This window comes from Corvus hawaiiensis, chromosome 22, assembly GCF_020740725.1.
Source record: "Corvus hawaiiensis isolate bCorHaw1 chromosome 22, bCorHaw1.pri.cur, whole genome shotgun sequence".
In the NCBI taxonomy this organism is placed as follows: Eukaryota; Metazoa; Chordata; class Aves; order Passeriformes; family Corvidae; genus Corvus; species Corvus hawaiiensis.
Window position 1 is genome coordinate 5105694 of NC_063234.1, and position 18851 is coordinate 5124544.

The 18851-nt window shown below is 38.3% G+C and overlaps 1 protein-coding gene across 6 annotated transcripts in view; it reads right to left on the minus strand.

Annotated features, from left to right (window-relative positions):
- The window catches only part of VPS13D (vacuolar protein sorting 13 homolog D), a 97801-nt gene that overhangs the window by 38212 nt on the left and 40738 nt on the right, over positions 1-18851 (minus strand). For all 6 annotated transcript variants that reach the window (XM_048326005.1, XM_048326011.1, XM_048326008.1 and 3 more), the window contains 22 exons: positions 18531-18578; positions 17621-17771; positions 16765-16975; positions 15402-15649; positions 14552-14743; positions 13865-13991; positions 13252-13394; positions 12288-12418; positions 11862-12037; positions 11623-11746; positions 10812-11047; positions 9926-10034; positions 9139-9299; positions 8687-8795; positions 7744-7923; positions 7364-7480; positions 6901-7050; positions 6597-6746; positions 5672-5768; positions 3939-4087; positions 1306-1440; positions 796-963 (listed from right to left, as the gene is read on the minus strand). In XM_048326005.1, coding sequence (XP_048181962.1) covers positions 796-963; positions 1306-1440; positions 3939-4087; positions 5672-5768; positions 6597-6746; positions 6901-7050; positions 7364-7480; positions 7744-7923; positions 8687-8795; positions 9139-9299; positions 9926-10034; positions 10812-11047; positions 11623-11746; positions 11862-12037; positions 12288-12418; positions 13252-13394; positions 13865-13991; positions 14552-14743; positions 15402-15649; positions 16765-16975; positions 17621-17771; positions 18531-18578 — 3312 coding nt within the window. The remainder of the gene's footprint in view (positions 1-795; positions 964-1305; positions 1441-3938; positions 4088-5671; positions 5769-6596; positions 6747-6900; positions 7051-7363; positions 7481-7743; positions 7924-8686; positions 8796-9138; positions 9300-9925; positions 10035-10811; positions 11048-11622; positions 11747-11861; positions 12038-12287; positions 12419-13251; positions 13395-13864; positions 13992-14551; positions 14744-15401; positions 15650-16764; positions 16976-17620; positions 17772-18530; positions 18579-18851) is intronic.

The window sequence follows — 18851 nt, forward strand, 5'->3', positions numbered from 1 at the left end:
TTCACAAAACCAAACTTAGCAACACATCCTTGTGTCAAAAAAGCATTATTACAGTTGTACCCATGAAGGGTTGTGCAGACACAACATGTATGTTTGCTCAGCATCAAGTACGGCATCAACCATGATCCAAACCTCTTCCTATTTCTAACTCCTGCCTCAGATCATCCCTCTCTTGGGCACTAAATACAGTAATTTTCACTGATATAACTGAATTCTCTCAGCTGTTATCAGGAAGGACAAAACAGTGTTCACCATGCAGAGACTTTAGAATTAAACCACAGATAAATACAAAGCAATCTAGAAATTCCTTAGTTTGTTGCTATGTGGCACAAAAACCCCCAAACCTCAAGAGTCAGCATAATTGCTATTCACATCAGCTTAATCACTTCTCAAAAATAACAGCTAACAACTCCTGTTATACTAAATAACCCCTTAAATACTCCACCTTCCTCTAGTGCTCTCTCTCTCTTCTGTATGTAGATTACATACACAATTTAACACAGCTTTGTTCATTTGCATGTAGGAGCAAATTATTTCTCATTTTGGTTAACTGTTGATTCAACCTGCAAGTATCTGTACAGCAGTAATAGGGTTTTGAGTGGTCGACTGACTCCTGTTTCTGGCATCCCTGGGATGTATAAAAAGCATTTATGAAAAACAAAATCTACACTTCAAACACCATTTTTACAAAACAAACAGGACATAAAGCAATTTAAGCATGGTCAATAGTTCTATTTGACTTCTTGCCTATTTTTTGCTTATTGTTATAGCAAACTTTATTATCACAATTTTTACCTTTGCAGCAGAGTTTGATACTCCATGAGTGACATTTCTAATGAGACCACCCACATTGCCATACTTTATAAGTCCAGTAACACCTTCTGAGACATCATTCAGTAGACCCATTGGGTTGCCAAGGAAATCCACAGAACCTAGAATCCTTGCTGCCTGACTCAGCAGCTCCTGTAAAATCAAGAGGAAGAATGAAGTATTTCTTATGGATCACATTAACATGAGCAAGGTCGATGGAAAAAAAACCATCCCACCCACAACAGAAGCTTCTGCCAACCCAGGTAGGTTTACTGGAGAAAGCAACACACAAATACCAGTAAAATTAACAATAGTTTCATCTTAAAATGCAGTGTATTCTTAGAATTCTTCTGGGATACTACTTCTCCATATACCAAAGAAGCAAAACAGCACTAACACTTAATAGTCAGGAGAGAGCTCCCATATCCTTGGTGGAGAACTCCTCAACCAAGAGAAGTTCAACCTTTGCCACGACATAATCTCCATCGCACTGACCTCCTGAAAGTGTTTCAGAATGTCATTAATGATGAACTCCTGAGTTTCATATGGATGGACTCGAGTGAAAGGATCCAGATTAATCACAGCATCTTCAAATCGGATCAGAGGGAATCCCAGTGTGCTTTTCAATGCCTGAGTAAATAAAAGATATTGCCACTGTAATTCTTTTCTCTGCTTTTCATTCAGAGCATCCAAGTGAATTTACCTTTAAATGGGTAACAAACCAAAATTCTCTGAAGCTGCTGGAGTTCTCTACCACTGCAGTGTGGACACTTTGATACAGAGAGCAATCACCCACAAATCTTTTAATTTTAAGTATTGATTCCTTTTTAGCACTGTATTTCTTCAATAACTCAAGAGTCACTAACCTTCCCAAATGCAATCTGTTTCCCACACCTGATAGGAGTATTTCAAACCAAAATGTGTCTAAGATTCCATATATAACTTTGCTATACTGTTCTAATCTTCAATTAAACCAACCCTAAATGAATTTCCTTGACAAAACTGGCTATTTTCCACTCTGCTGAACTTCTGTGAAGGGATTAAATGTCAGGATGAGCTGAAGTAACATACATAATTTACTGTAAGCCTGTGGCTCATATCTTAACATTATATGGTGTACAGAAATTCTTTAAACTAGCTTTTCCCATTATTTTGCAAGGAAGAAAACTAAGATTGTCATTAGTTCATAGGCCATACGTACCTTGTACAATTTATATACAAAAAACTACATTTCAGGTGGACAAGCTGTACATCTAAAGATACACACATGAATAAAACGATTTTGGAAAAAAAATTGTAAAAAATCTAATTTTTTAAGACAGAAAGAGTCTTCTTCTTCTTCAGGTCTTTATAATGGCATCTGTACACTCACCAACATCAGACACTCTGAAGAAGGCAAGAAGCCTCACACTGATATCTTTACACATTAATCACCAAAGCTGCCTGGTATAGGGAACACGAGGTTTTGTGCCATCTGCAGGCAATTAAGGCAAGTTACAGGTCTGAGTTAAGTCTGCGAGTAAGAAAAGAGCTATTTATTTTTTCAGTAAATGGATGACCAACCAGAGTAGTCCTCATTATTCACTTGGGTAGGAAGTAATTTCCTGTTTAACTATCAGATATTATATAAGGCAACTTTGTTAATACTGGTACCTAATAAAAATAATCTGTCTACACCAAATTACCAGACAGCCAAGTCCAAGCCAGAAACATCAGAGGTAGTTAGAAAAACTTCCACAAAGGCTCTACGGTGATTATTCTCTCCCTCCTACCCTGAACTTTCCTGTGCTACAGAACTGAATGGAACTCTTTCTGTGAAAGTCAATATACAGAATATGTAGGGACTGTTAACATTATGGGGGAAAATGTATACGCCAAGTTTTCTCTTGAGAACACTGCTGACAGCTGCCAAGATGGATCCATGTGCAATCCTGTACCAAAGGTGGTAGGAAATCCAAACAAAACAGTGCACAGTGCTGGGCTCTTAAAGGCACTCACCACTAGCTCTGTTTCCTCAGTCTGCATTTCAGCTAATGGCATTACAAGGGTTTTTGTGTTGAAGCTAAAGTGCAAACACATATTCAGGACTATTATTTATGCTGCTATTATTTAGTGGTAAGGACTATCACGGCTAAGGAATATCATACCTAGGAATATCACAGGCAAGGAATATCCCAGCTAGCTATTGAACTGTCCTCTGCACAAGGATTTGGTAAAAGCAATACAAGAATGCACGACTGGTGATCTTCTGGATCCTCTTGGTAAGACTCCATGACAGACATTCATTACACAAAACTAAACTTCTTTAGAAGCTTTCTCATCATGATGTCCTTAATATCAAGGACAAAAAAGCCCAGCAGGTATCTCCGTTTTGGTTTTTTGAAAAGGCAGCAGCTCAGTTCCTCCAGAATAGGGAGGGTTTTTCATGGTTTGGTTGGTTGGTTTTGTTTCAGCTCTCCCACCTTGGAGGAAAGCAGTTGTATTAGCTCAGAGAGAACTGAAATATTTCTGACTGAAATGCTAAATTAATCATTTTTGAAGTGGAAACTCACTGCTGCCACTTTATTGTGTCCAGGAATTGTGTGTCCTAACACACGATTTGGGAACACTGGATGAGACTATGTTCTGGCTAGAATCTGGAATCCTTGGTTCACTTACCAACTGTGCCAGATTTATGACCATATGAATCAGTCTCAATTTACTTTAATTTTTGACCATATTGCACAGTGCTCATGCAAATTCTCCAATTCCAATGAAACAACATTTTTTGGATGAAAACACTCAGAGTTGTCCTGTATTTCTGTTCTCTAAGTTGAGTAACTTCTTATTTTATGATAGCAATTCCCTTCAAGCTCTTTACACTTCCATTATTGCAACTAAGGTCCTCTGTAAAGCAGTGAGTCATTAGGTCCAGCTGGCTGTGCTTCAACTGAAATTACAAAAATTAAGTACTATTACAGAAGAGACTGGAAATTATGCTAATTAAATGTCAGAAGTTGCTGAAACTTCTATTATTTGTAACTTAGATAATGCAAAAGTAAATGGAAACTAAAGAGTATTAAGTTAAAGCTTCTGTTCCCTTTTCTTTCTCTTTACTGGAAGCCCACTCTGAGAATGCATTGGTGTACCTTGAGATCCAAAGGGAGCTTGTTGGAAGTGAAGACACTCAACTTGATTTGAGGCACACTGATTTTCAGATTTTCAAAGTAGTATCGTTTTTGTCCTCCGCCTTGTTCAACAACCTTCTCATGGAGGTTCTCATCGTACTTTTCAACCTCTGCATCCAGACAAAACACAGGAATCAGAACCAATTAAAGATAAATAAGTATGGGGTTAGGAATGCACACTCTGTTAAGAGTTAACAATCCTCTGTACAAATAAAAAGTATGTGTGACTGCTGGTGTAGCCAGCAAAATTACTCATGCCTTGTGACATGAAGTTGACCTCTGAAGCTCAAGAATTTTTGTCAGATTGCTCTGCATCTCTAAAACCTGTTATGTGAGCTCACTTCTAATTTATCTTTATCAGCACACAGAAACAAGGAGATAACACATGACCATGCAATGTTCCTACTGTGCCGTTGTGATCTTACAGTCTGTTTTCCTCTCTCTACTTTCTCTGTAATTCCTTACGCACTCAACTAAGAATATAATGTACAAGGAAAGCTTTCAATTATTCACTACACAATGGACAAAATGCCTACATGGAAGACATCCAATAAATCAATTTACATGGAGACTGACTCAAATTCGGTCGACATTAACAGGCTCATGTTATTTGTAAGAGCACCTGGGTGGTGTCAGGAAGCAGGGGAAAGACAAAAGATGACCAAGTCTTATGTACTCAGACTTATGAACAATAAAACATGCTGACTGTAAATGAGAAAATTATTTTTGTCTGAATCTTGGATGGCATCAGCATCAGTGGATAAGCTACAAATAATGTACAGTAAGGAAAAAAAATAGCAAAAGCAACAGGGTAAACCAGAACAAAGGGCAGATTAGTTAAAAGGCTAAGAGCAAGACTCAAAATTTTTACTTCTTCCTCATCATTAGAGATCTAAGTTTGTAAGTCCTCTGTGAAATGCAATACTGTTATTTTTCCAGAGACAATTCAGAGGATAGTGTGGATTAGCAAGACAGAACTCTGGAGCATCACTTGTAGGCTTGGTCCCATTTGGAATCATGCCAAAAATAATTACTTTCTTGTGACAGTTATTATGTAATGGTACACAGGCTACTGCATAATAGAAGTGATATTTTCAATTGCCACTCCAAAACAAACATTTCATAAAGTTTCCAAAGCACAGATAAACACTAAAATAGGAGGATTAGAATAGCATCTATGAGATCAGAAGATTGAAAAGGTCTGTCTTGCCTCATTGAACGAAAGAAAACTTACATTACAATTAAAACCAGGGGTATGGATGCCACAACAAAGGTCAGACAAAATTTTCTTGCACTGAAGCAAGAGGAACTGCCCAAGGAACAAATTAACACAGATCCCACTTCTAGCCCTGGGTTAAATAAACAAACTAAACAAATCACTAAACAAAGTGGCTTGCTAAATTAATAACACAATTTCTTTTATCCCAATTTAGGTGAATCCAGATACAGGAACTGAAAATGAATACTGAACTCCTTCCAGAGACAGGCTGTACTTGGGCAATCACCTGAGCTCTGCAACAGGCACAACACCCATGAACAGCTTCACAGGGGCCACTGAAGCATTTCCAGCTCTGTTCAAGAGTGGGAGGTTCCAAACAGCCAAGAGTGTGCTGGTGTTTTCTACTTATTTTATATGCAAAGATCATAATACTTCTGTACACTGTAAATCTGGGCTGTGCAATTTTATACCACACCTGATTCCGACTGGTCGTAGCCAAAGAAACTCAACAGCTTCAGAAGTAGTTTCTCCTCAATTTGAACTGTGAACTTTCGGGCAGTGATCATCAGATGCTACAGAAATAAACAAGTCTCATTTTACAGCATTAACACCAGAAATATAATCCATGTAAGCTATTAAAAAGGACAACGTGCTCTATTCCAGTGGAATATTTCACTTAAGTGGATTTGTAGCAAGACTCCCACCTTCAAAATGTCTTTGGTAGCTTTCTTCACTTCAAGTTATCTACAACTAGTGAAGATTATTTCAATTTTCTGGAAGGCATTGTGCTTTATTACCTAATCCTAACACTTCAAAATCTTAGCTGCATTTCCAACACTGGAATCAGCTGCTTTTCAAAACAGAGTTAAAATACATGCGTGAAGACTCCAAGTGAGAAAGTAAGTCTTGACAACCAACTCAGTTTTGCTCTCACAATACATACCACAGTTGGTGGATAAATTTATAACCAACGTTTCCAAAAGGCTGCAGTGCACAGAACAGGGTTTATGCAGCAAGATAACAGCTTATCAGAGAGAATTTATAACCTTGTACTCAACTCCTGAAGAGCAAAAAACACAGATATTCTGGTTCACTGTGCTACAGTTCTCAGGAGAGAATAACTACCTTGAAAAATAAGGTCACAGACATGGACAGACAGGGGTCTGGACTGATTTTTTATATTTTTAAACATATTTATTACCCTGTTCATCACTGTGCTGTAGCTTTAAACACCACAAATGTGAGAAGGTGGACACTGTGTCCTCTAAGCTTCAGAACTGATTCAACAAAGTGTATTTCATAAACCACTGAATTCAGATTACAAGTAAAAATTAAGAACAGGAAAGGTCATTTAAGCAAAGTAATACCTATGTTGCACGAACAAAAACATTGTGGTTTACCTTGTATATATCGGTCAGTGCACTTTTACTGGGAAATTTCATGGCATTGACTTGCACAGCAGGCCCAGGGTCCAGGGGCTCATTCTCACTCATCCTGGGCGTCAGAAAGAGCATAAAAGGCCGTGTGGTGCCAATAAGTTGGTTGTCCACCTACACAGTGGACAGAAAACAGAATTGAAACTCCAGTGATATTTAGGAATTAAAGTCTCAGTCACACAGCTCTAAACATTTTTCAAACCTATTATGACTCAAAAAACCGAAGAAGACCCATGAATAAATGAATTTGTTTCAAAATGGCAAGTACCTGTATATCATGCACACTGAGCTCTAGCACCTGACTGGTCGAGAGCTGAGTGTAATGGACATTAATTCTGGTGAGGCTTGCAAACACAAGCTCTTCAGGGACTTTGTTGACCAAAGACAATCCTATTCCACCTTCCAGTTTCACAAGCACCTGAGAAAAAAAGGGGAAAAAAATCCACCACTAACAAACCAACACTGAGAAAACCTGTGATATCAAATACATATTTCTGCAAAGAAGTTATTTTTTTAGGATCATCTCCAGAGAGACTGAGCAGCATTGAATTAGTCTTAGAATCAAGAGGGTTAAGGCATATTAACCCAAATTCTGAGAAGGAGAAGTTGTAGCAGGAAAAGCTACAAGTTCATAACACGAGGTCATCATCAGGAGAAGTTACTGACCATCGTCCCCCCCTGAAATGTAGAAAGGAAAATGGAAAAGACAAGTACTAGTTGTCATATCTTACTTCTAACTCCTGCTCTGTATCAGGATTTTTGAACTTCCGCAGATCTTGTTCCGTAACTGGAAGCTCTTCTCCTTCACTGAATGAACGATCATTTCTACGTTGGTTAAAATCCGTTATCTGAAAACAAGTGAATTACTACAAGATCCCTTTTGTATATATAAATAACAGCTACATTGTCCTACCTTAGAAAATTATCTTTTTAAAAAAATAAGGACAAGGAAAACTTCTGTAGTACCTGTTTCTGGCTTATGATATTCCCACCCCCTTCATGTCATTACAAAGGCAGTCATTCATAAGGATTTGAAGACGTAATACAGAAAAAGAGTATTTCCAGTATAAGCAAATAATGAACTAGATTCTAGTTAATGAAGGACTGTCACCTGCAGAACTCTAGTTGGCCCATCTGGGATGACTCTCACAGCCAGTACTCCTGAGCCAGGCCTCATCTTTTGGTTTGTGAACTTCTGTTCAGGTGGAACTGGCCCCAAAAGTTCAAGTGAGGTATCAGGACCTAGAACAACTTCAGCTCCATCATGAAGACCCTGTATTCCTCCCTTTGCCTGAAGAAAGAAAAAAGAGTAAGGAAAGAAAATTAACTAACTAAGTGATAGGTAAATACTTCAGATGACTATTTACATATATTAATTTAAAATTGTATTTTACTTTCCTCTCCTTAATCTTCGGAATGAAAAGAAGAGCAATCCAGAGCATTTTACTTGATATTACTAAAGTTTCTGGTAACTAATGTTTAATCAGTTGGCAGCTAAAAGAAACAGCCAAGATCAATAATTAAGTAATTGATAATTAGGTGGGTAATTGATAGTTAAGTGGGAATTAAGTATTCCCACTGCACATTTAAAACTGAAGCTATCACATCATCAAGGGACGTTGGAAAGTCCTTCCTGAAGAGTTTTCAAAAACGATAGGAAGCTTTTTAAAAGACGAACCCTGGACCTGCAGATGAGAATGTAAATCCTTACTGAGTCAACATCTAAAGACGTCAATACAGAGCTTTTTTGGATGCTTCAAGTAGTTACTTACTAAGCTGCAGTAATTTGATCACGAAATGATCAATATAGTATCAGGGTACTAACTAAAAGACTTTTCTAATTTCTAATTATTAGTGCAAGATCTTCTGTTATTTGAAATTAATAAGAACATTCAAATATAAACCTAAAACATAAGCTGTTTGCACAAGTTTGCTTTGCTCTGTATTCTGAATTTGCCTCAAACCTTTTGGTTCACTTCAATACTAAGCCCAAATGACTTTGTCATCTACATCAGCAACAAACAAAACAGGTTCAACATATAATCAGTACTGACCTGGACAACAAGTCCATGGATACCACAGGCCAGCTTCCCATCCCGAAAGCTCCACGTCTGGGTCGTACTGCGTCGTCGATCCGGCCTTCTCAGCATCAAGGGCTCATACCTGCAGGGGACACTCCAGTGCTCAGAGGATGTACCTCAGCACTTTTACTCTGCACCTGGGTTAATGCTGAACATTTACTTTGTCCCAGCTCATTTTTCTAATCTCTCTTCTGAAGTGCTCTGTCTACAGTCACCTGCTGGAAAGGCATCAGCCATGCTTTTACAAGTACTTCCAAGTCACACAGGTGACCATGAGGTTTGTTTATAAAACCAGGTAAAATCCAGCTCTTTCACATGCCTTCAGAACAATGTCTTTCCCTATTCAGAGAATATCATATTAAGTATGTTTTCAAAGACACAGTTAGAAACCCCCATCAGTTTCCTGAGGAACTGTATTTCAATACCTGTTATCTGTGACAGCTGCCAGGCCTGCGATATCTAAAATCATACTGGAGTCCTCGGAGCGAGGAGAAGGTTTGTGGGGGTTATGAGGAACTGAAGAACCTTCATGGCAAAGCATTCCTGTGTCTGTCATTCTCCAGAGCTGGGATCGCTTTCCTGGCTCCTGTTGCAGAAAAATTCAACATTTAAATATAATATGGAGCAACTATTTTTTTCTGTTTTTCTATCAGAGGCTTTGAATTATAATTCTTGGAATGACTTGCATATATTTAACTTCAAAGCCCTGAATTAGAATTAGGAACTAGTTTGGATAAAGACTTCTGATTGAACTCTGATATTCAATGAATACGTAACAGCAGCTAGATGCAGAGCTGCATTTACAAGCTGTTTGCTAAACTCAGCAATATTTAAACACAGTTTCTATTTCTTAAGAGCTGCAGAAACAGATGACTTGGCTTACACTGCTCCCAAAAAGGGAGCATGTCCTACCTTGTAACTTCATGAGAATATCTAACACACAACCACCACATTCAGTTGTCTTGGAGGCATTTACAACCTTCCTTACTACTTTATTCCAATTCCCTTTTCTGTCACCTTTACCCCTATAAAAGTCTTACACGGAAGCACTACCACAACTCAAAAAAACCCATCACTTTGGAGTCTCTCTCTACCCTTTAGAAGTTAGAACTTTTTTTTTTAATGTTCTCCTACTCGCAAGCATTTGATTTTACTTCAGCACACAGCAACAATAGTATAAAACAGTAGTATAAAAAAAAAGTCAAATTGTACCTTCTTTTTCAGCAAAACTCGTTGAGTCTTTGGAGAAACATCAAGGACAAGCTCTGCATTTGCAGCATCCTTATTTGAAGTAACTGGTCTTACACTTGGCTCCTGTAACCTGGAACACCAAGAGAACAGCATCATGTTTGTTCAGAGTAGCAGCTTCTTTTGTAGAGTGAATTAGATCTGCACCAAAATTCAAACTGGAAGTTTACACTTCCAATACAGCCCATCAGACTAACACTTAAATTGGGGTTTTTTCCCCTCTTGTTAGGAATTACCAGGGCAAGCTGGTAACTTGAGTACATTCTTAAAAGGGGCTTTGATTTCTCACCAGAACTCGGAACTTCACAGGCAAAACAGATGAATTACAAAGACAGTTTTCTACCTCATATTGAGGAAAGTAACAAAGTCCTGTATCAATCTCCCAGAGCTGTTTTCAGCAGCATATAAACTAGTGCAAGCTTAATCTCACAGGCATGTTGTAAATAGGTGTGACTTGTGGTAAAGTGTCCTTTATACAACAAAGGAAATTAAGTCCCCAGAGGGGACCCCAAACATCCAGACTCTTCCGAGACCACATCGACCACACAGTGGGGTCACAGCAGATGCCAGATGCTAAATCCTTCTCACTGTGTGACAGAATAAACAGTGTCAAGCTGCACCTCTAAAGCAAAAGTACTATGTCCAAATGAGGTAAAATACACAAATTACCAACACCCAGACAACTTCAGAATCTGGCATTTCTTCTGCTAGCTACAGGGTAGACAGAAGTTTAACTCCATGTGAAAAACTCTTGAATGGCAACCATTAAGAGAATAATAATTTGATATTAATTAATTAAAGCTTAATGTGAACGTTAAAAATATTTCCATCAACAGATATAAAGAATTACCCTGAGAAAGTATATGTAGCAGCTATATAGATGAAGTTCTCATAGTAAAGCTGTTTGGCGTCTTGGAAGTCATTCATGCAGCAGACAACTTCTGAGGAGCCTGCTCCTTTCACTGTCAGCATGATGAAGGGAGGCAGGACTGGCTCATCCCATGCGTAATCCAGAGAGGTCATGGGCTTCACCTCAGTGGACAGCCTGGGCTCCACCACCCCATGCTGCTTAAACACAACTGGGACCTGTAACAGTCAGGAAGGAGGAGTTTGTTCATACAGGAATTGTTCATCACACAGACTTTTTGCTCTCATTTGCTCATTTACTAGGAGTTGATGACTGAAACACGTTCAGATCACTTCTTTTTTTCCCCCCAATCATTTCATATGTATATTCTTCCATTCAGGTCTCAATTAAATAGAGTCTTAAAGGGATGAGAAACATCATCTTTGCTTGTATCTGTCATCTGTGGTTCAAAATGTCTGCAGTCCCATGGCAGCATCTCAAACCCTGCTAATCTAAATTATGAGACTAGAACAGATTAAGTATCATCACTCTCATTGGTAATACTTCTCTTCCTTGTAAGACTTCTAAAGCACTCATGAAAGCCACTATTATTTGAAAAAGATTAAGCAGCTGTGTGCTACCAGTTTTTACTAGAACTTCAGAAAATTACAATTATTACAGACAAATACACAGACAATAATGTTTATTTCATGACACAAGTTAGTCAGCTCCCACTTCTAATAAATACAGAAGAACTTCTACTTTTTTTACTGAAAGTAGTAAAGGGAAAAAATATGGGGCTTGGTTCTTTTACCTTAGAAAAATTGTCAATGCGGAAAGGTGGCGGTAACTGGTCGGTGTCACTGAACGCAATGCGGTACGTGGCTCCTTGAAGGGTAATTTCTACTCTTAAGAAGTAACATTTTCCCAGGGTGTCCCTGAACAAGAACACAGTAAAAGACAGGTAAACTTCTGATCTGCATTATCTGCAGTGTTAAACAGCTGCTTCTATCAAAACACAGCAGCTGCAGAAGATTTATAGGTCACAGCTACCTCATATTAATGTGGAACGAATTGTTCTTGTTGACCTCAAAGCCCCCAGACCAAATGCAGTTTGGGATATCCATCAGCCTCACACACAACAGCTGATCATAATCATTCCGTGGCCAGTGGAACACAACACTGGAACCAGGGAGGGTGGAAATATAGCCGTCAGGATTGGATGTTCCCTAGGAACAGAAATTGGTAAATAATTGGTAAATAATCCCAGCACTGAAAAATCCACTATTAACCTATACACCTCTCAGATACAAACGCAGCCATTCTTCTGTCAGGTGGATGCTGCTATTGGAATAATGAGAAAGATCCTCATAATCAGCCAACAATACTTTAAAGAACAATGCCTGCTCTTCTTGGTAAACAGTTTCTGTGACTAAGTACAATACTGTACTAAAAAGTCACCACCAGGAAGCTTCTTACCCGACCTCTGGCAAATTCCCGCTGAACAAAGGCCAGTTTGTAGCTTGATTTATTGTCTAACAGGTACCGGGGAGCGAAGGTGACCATGCAGGTGTCAATATAACGGCCTCTGCCTTTTTTAACATCAATACCTAGTAATAAAAACAAGGTGAAAATAAAGCTATTATTTACAAAAGAAAAAGACAGCTGCCACAATATATTTCAGAGAACACAAGTTACTTCTTGGGTTCCTGACATGCACTCTCTGTGCCACACCACTGACTTGCATTGGAAAATCATTTTAAATAGTAAAAGACATCTGTTACCCTGTATTTCTCAAGTACAACTTAGATACTGAAGATAACTGAAGATAAAAAAACACAAAACAATTCCCAATCACAAGTACATCAACGCAAGTAATTATTTCACTTTTAAACATATGAAAAATTCCTCGAAAATCACTGTAGAGTAACTTCCAGACTCTCAACTAATTTAAAACCAAAACCTGCTTGTACTTTATGTACACCAGGAGCACAAGGACTCCAGAAGCTGCATTCCTGCACATCAGCCTATGCAGACACTGCTAAGCAAAACCCACAGACACAGCACATGGCTGACCAGTTACAGTACACAGACACTCAAATTAATCAGAGTAATGTCATGGGATTTAAAATGCACTTGGAATTAACATATAAGGGGAATAAAAACACAGAAGCAGACAGAACAGTTTGACAATGTAGTTACTAACACTCGATGAAACGTAAAATTAAAAAGAACTGCAAACTAATTTTTAAGCTAATAAAATTTACAACAAATATATAAAATTACTTAGAATACTATCTTTTGTTTGATGATTTTCTCTGGACCCTCAAATGCCTTTAAGAAGATATGTTTCTCTGCTGCAATTGTTCTGTTTCTGGTGTCACTGACATTGTATCTCACCAAGAGTTCCACAGGATTTTCAGATGTTCCCATCAGCACCTACCAATGTTATAGATGAGGCCTGGCCGGTTTCCATGCTGGATCACCTTAAGGGCTCTGACACCACTCCCACCATCCAGGGAGAAACCCTGGCACCAGCCAGGCATGCCTTCAGGATGGATTCCTTTTCCAACCCTCATTGTGCAACTAAGGGTAAGAAGAAAACACAAAGATTTACTAATTTAAATGAAGGATCAGGTAGCAACATGATGCTGGTGATCAAACACATGCCCAGATAGAAAAAGAACATCTGTGTCTGGATATAAAAACATTTGAAGCCATGATAAATCTCTTACTGAGCGACTCATTCTGCATGTCTGCTATAAACCCTTTCAACACATTAGTAAGGTGTCAATGGCCATGTCCTGTAAAAAGCTTGGCAATTTCCAGACTGATTAATCATGACAGCATTTGTGTGTCCTTTATCTTTGAAATTTAAAACAAAAAAATTTGAAATAAATTGAGACACAACAGAATTGGCTAACCAAGCAGCTTTCAGTAGGAAATGTCTAAGAATCCAATATGCTCAATACAGTATTAAAGAACTTAATAATTTAAGAGGTCATCTTAATATTTTCATCTTTGTAAGGTTCCTCCTGATTGCCCTTCTTACTTACAAGTTTGGCTGTTCTTTATCAGCATAACAGAACAGCAGTGGGCTGAGACTTCTAGCAAGCTCATGCTCTTCGAATTGACCAGCCGCATCTGTTTTTGCATTATCTTGTCTGAAGATAAGTGGCAATCCTTTAAGTAAACACAGAAGAAAAGAGTGTTAAACTACACATCACCTTTGTACAAATTAACATGAGAATGGTAAAAATTTCAAATTAAGGAACAACCCAAAATATTTTTGTTGTAGTATTAGCCATTACTGTGCATTACTGTGCATCTAGTTTTTCATCTAACCTGCTTAAAACAGCTGCTCACAGCTGCAGATCATGAGACTGGCCCATGCAGACCTGAAAGTGCCAGTGGAAGTTCACACAGACTCACTGCAATTCAGACCCGTTGCCTTCTCAAGGTATCTCGGTCTTTGAAAACCACAAATTTTAACAGTGATCTAATCTATATTGATTTATTTAGAGGTACAATAGCTCATGTTTGAAAATCTGTAATACAGCAACCCAATGGCTAAGTTATCTCCTGTAACATGCATCAAACAGTAGCTGCTGGCACTATTAAAAATATAAATTCCTGCAACCTTTATTCCTCTTAAATAGTGTTTAAAAGCTTTATTTGGCTAGAAAGCAAATCAAAATACTACAGGAAAACCTTATTTCCCACTTCGTTACAACAAAACTTGCCTGTTTTGTTGATTAACCAATACGGAGCTGAAATTAGTATTTTCAGAGAGCCCTCAGCACGACACACAATCCGTATGGTCAGATTTAGCAGCCGCTTATTGACATCGTACAATCGCATCCGCACCATGTAGTTTTGTGTCCCAGGAGGAATCAACAGCTCTTTGCAGATTGGGAAGTTTTCTAGCAATACCCCTATGAAACAAAACAAAGCAGAGCAAAATAAAACATCACCCACACAAACATGAGTTTTTGATAAGCACTGAAGTTGGTGTTTCATGTAACTTGATCTTCCTGAATATTTCATGGAGCTCACCCTGATCAACTTTTAAATATACCCATTATGGTAAACTCTGACCTCATGAAGAAATGCCTCAATTTAAGTCACAAACAGCAAAACAAGTTCTGTAAGGGACCCTGATTAGGGCTAATTATTGCTTCAGGCATTACAGGTCTAACCAGTGTTGAGTAACTCCATACATACTCTCAACACCAATTATTTCTGTCAGAAAGAAAAGAGCAAAACCACCCAAAACATTAGGAACTTATTTGATTTATTCCCCTCTTTACCACTGTTCTCTCCAGTTTCCACTCTCAGGAAAACCAGAGCTGAACAAGGAACATCCTAAGTGACAGCTGACAGATTTGGGGGAATGATGGCAGTATTGGGTTGGTTTTTTTCCAGTGTGTACACTTCGTTACTAAAAATAAGAAGCCCTGCAACCCAATGAAACCATCATTTAAATGCTTTCTATTTTTCCATTTTTCCATTCTGTGCCATAGTTCCTTGCAGAAACAAGTTCCCTGGAGGTACAGAGAGGAGCAGCAAATGGTCCCTGAGCAAGAGCCTTACCAAGCTCAATGTTCTGGGCTGTGTCAGCCGTGTGCAAGGCAGCCTCTTTGCCAGGCTTCAGTGTCCCACTGATGGGCAAACCCTTCACGTAGAATTCCAGCTCACAAGGCAGCAGGTTGCAGATTACCATCGTTGGCAGGAGATAAATGGTATGCCCAGGCTGCCTGAAAATCTGCTTAGCACTGTCAGAGAATATGCTGGAAGGCATGTAATCTGGGTAATTTTCTTTCTTTATAGCCACACAAAACCTGGGAATGCCAACATACATGAGAAGTCAATGAATTTGACACAATAATTAAACCCTGTCTTTCCATATTGCACTAAGTCCTCAAAGATGCTCTAACTTCAGGATTGATGAGAAAAACAGTATTTAGAGTTGTTCTCCACATAATCACTTTGCAGCTCATTATAAGGTACTTTGTATTTATGTCTGACGTTAAGACAACATGAGTTTTCTGATTTTAATCGAAGACTTAATTTAGTTCCCCAAAAACTGGTCTATTTAGAGACCTAACAGAAAATGGCTATTAGAGATTGCCACCTTTAAAACCAACTTTCATAAACTTGCAAAAGCATGTTCTTTACTACTACTATTAAAAACAGATTTTTAACTATTGAAGTAAACTATAATCATGTACTTAAACATAAATGCTGAATGTGTCCTTCTTCCCAGTAGATATATCTTTGCTCTGACCACTTGACACTTCAGTTTTTCATTAGTTAAGGTAAAAAATTGAGTTGGTAAACTTTCATTTTAAATAATTAGTTTATTTTCCTCCCTGTGATACATTCAAAAACAGTGTATTAGGAAATGAACTATGAAACTGACATAGAGCAGTAACCATATGGTGTGCAAAGGTCATTTCCTGACACAACTTCATAATCCCTATCCTAGTATTTCCTAAATTCAGAGCAACCCTAAAGCAATCATATCAGAAAACTACAAAATTCCATTAAGTCCTCACTATGCAGAGAATTTTTGGCCTCAGAACCGAGCACAGGACATTGAGGATAAAGAGTAAGTATTTGTGAACACTCTTTTGGCAAACCCCTCATTACCCTCAGTGAGACAGAGTAGTTAATTTAATGTAAGTTCACATTCTATTTTCTAACTTTCTCTTTTTTTTACAATAAATATTCATAGTGTGCTTTATATTCTCAGAGGTTTAACAGCACTGTCAGAAGGGCTTCCAGGAGCCCTGCAGAAACAGAGCAGCTACACTTCACTGCTTCACTGCAGATCCAATAAAACATCCCACTAAACTGCAGCAGCTTTCATCTCTAAGCATTCTCTTTCCTGTTATTTACTTTCACAGGATTTCATTTATCAGAGCTTACAGAAAAAGAACTGGGCTTTAATTACCTGAAAAACCGGCTGTTTTCGGACTCCATGGAATGACACTCCCTCTTGCTGCTGCACACCTCTGCTGCCTTCTGGACGTTAGTCCAGTGAATCGGAGCCTTACAGAAGAACACTCCCATTCCTTTGGGCCTGGCTTGCAAACGCCAGGATGTGAGATGTAATGGAATAGCAAAGGAATCTCCTGGCATAACTGCTGGAAGGACTACAGGCTCTGCAACCAGAGAAGAAATCACACATATTAAAAGAGGCCCCTTTACTGAAAACAGTAAAATTTTGAAGTAGTAAGTCTCAAATTTTTAATCCAACACGTTTAATTTTAATATAAATCACTTCCTGCTTTATTCATGTTTCAAACACCAACCTGGTATTTTCAGCTCTATTAACAATCTGGCAGCAGACTAATGTCAGTGTGTAAATCTGAAACAGCCTAAAAACTTGTTGGTATTCCAATTCTTTAGTGAAAACGCTTGTTTCAAAAAACCTCGTTCTACAAACATTCTGGGTACATTACCAGCATATCATTACATTTCTACTCTAAACCTTTGCATGGTAACAGCAAAACCTTCCAGACTGCTGCTGTAGAGACAACTTTGCTACATACAGAAATAAGTTTTAGTCTTTACAGAATGTCAGCTTTCCCTGTTTATCTGAACAGCAACAAAAAATCCTACTGGGCTCTCTAGTTCACCTTGCTGACTGTTTTCTTCTTAACCTGACCCATTTCCTGTCCAGGGAGGTCTATTCTGGTATGAAACATTACAGATGGTGGTGAATCTTCCTGGGGAGGAAGCTGAACTCCCCACAGTATATAGGGACTGCTATAGGAACATGGGTCACAGGAGTTTACAGCACTTACTGTCAGGGGCAGAAGGACTGTCCAGTCGCAGTTCCATTGGAGATTCCAGCTTGTTCTTCACCATCAAGGCTGAGCGCACTGTTATCACCTTCCGGGCGCTCCCCTCCATGGTAACTTCAAACACCACACGAACTGGAGGCAATGAAGAAAACTGGAAGATATTTAAAAGCATTAAAAAGCTCAGGTAATGAATATATCTAGAAGAGGGACACCTCCCTTATGAAGCACTAACTGCTGGAGAAAAATTTGCCAACTGAATCCAACCATGTGCAACTCATAAGGTGTATAAATAGTTTCATAATGGTGCTTTATAATCCTGTACCTCCTCCTCAAAGAACAGTAAAATTATGAAAAAGCAATTCCACACATCACTAACTCTGTTACGTTTCTCAAAATGATGCAAGTTCAAATAAGAGCAATATAGATCCTAAGAGGTGAACTTTACACATCATCTTTCTATTATATTATTTAATAAATCCATGTAGTTTGAAGTCTAAGACTCATAAAATTACCGATCACTCATCACTCCTATCTGTCAAAACTGAAAAATAAGGTAGAGCTTTCTTAAAATATTCATGCTTTCTTCACTCACAGCTGCCCTTCTACTGTGGTGTTTTACCTTGTACATTACACAAAGCCATGGCCACTTTGATCCTGAAAACAACATTTAATATGCGTTTACATGCTAGAATTCACATATTAGAATTTAAGACCCATTTTTCAAACATTTATACTGGTGAGGAATGGTAAGTCATAAGTATTTGTTCTGATTTGAAAGTGCATTTTGTTTGCCTAAATTTTGTTTCCTTTCTATTGAAAAGGTTCTAGAAGGATGGAAAAGCCAGTTCACTTGTAGAGTTATCCTACTCTTACTTAAGTAGCTCTCAAAAAAATGAAAATATATACTCACGTAGACTTGTGGATGTATTATACTTGTTCTACTTATTGGGCTTCCAAGCTGGGAGGAAAGTAAACAAGAAGGTTAAAGAAGTTAAACTTTTAAGATACTGCTCTCAGCTCTAATACAAAACTTTACTACAGAAGAATAAACTTTCATCACATTGTGTTTCTGATCTTCAGTGCAACTTGGAATCACATCAGAACTAGATTAGCAAAGCCTGTTTGTAATACTGCTTTGCAAAGAAATGAAGCTTAAGGAGGTTTTGTTGTAAAGAAAAATTCTACAGGAAGTGTTGCTGGACAGCAATTCTCATTAATTTGCATCCTTTTC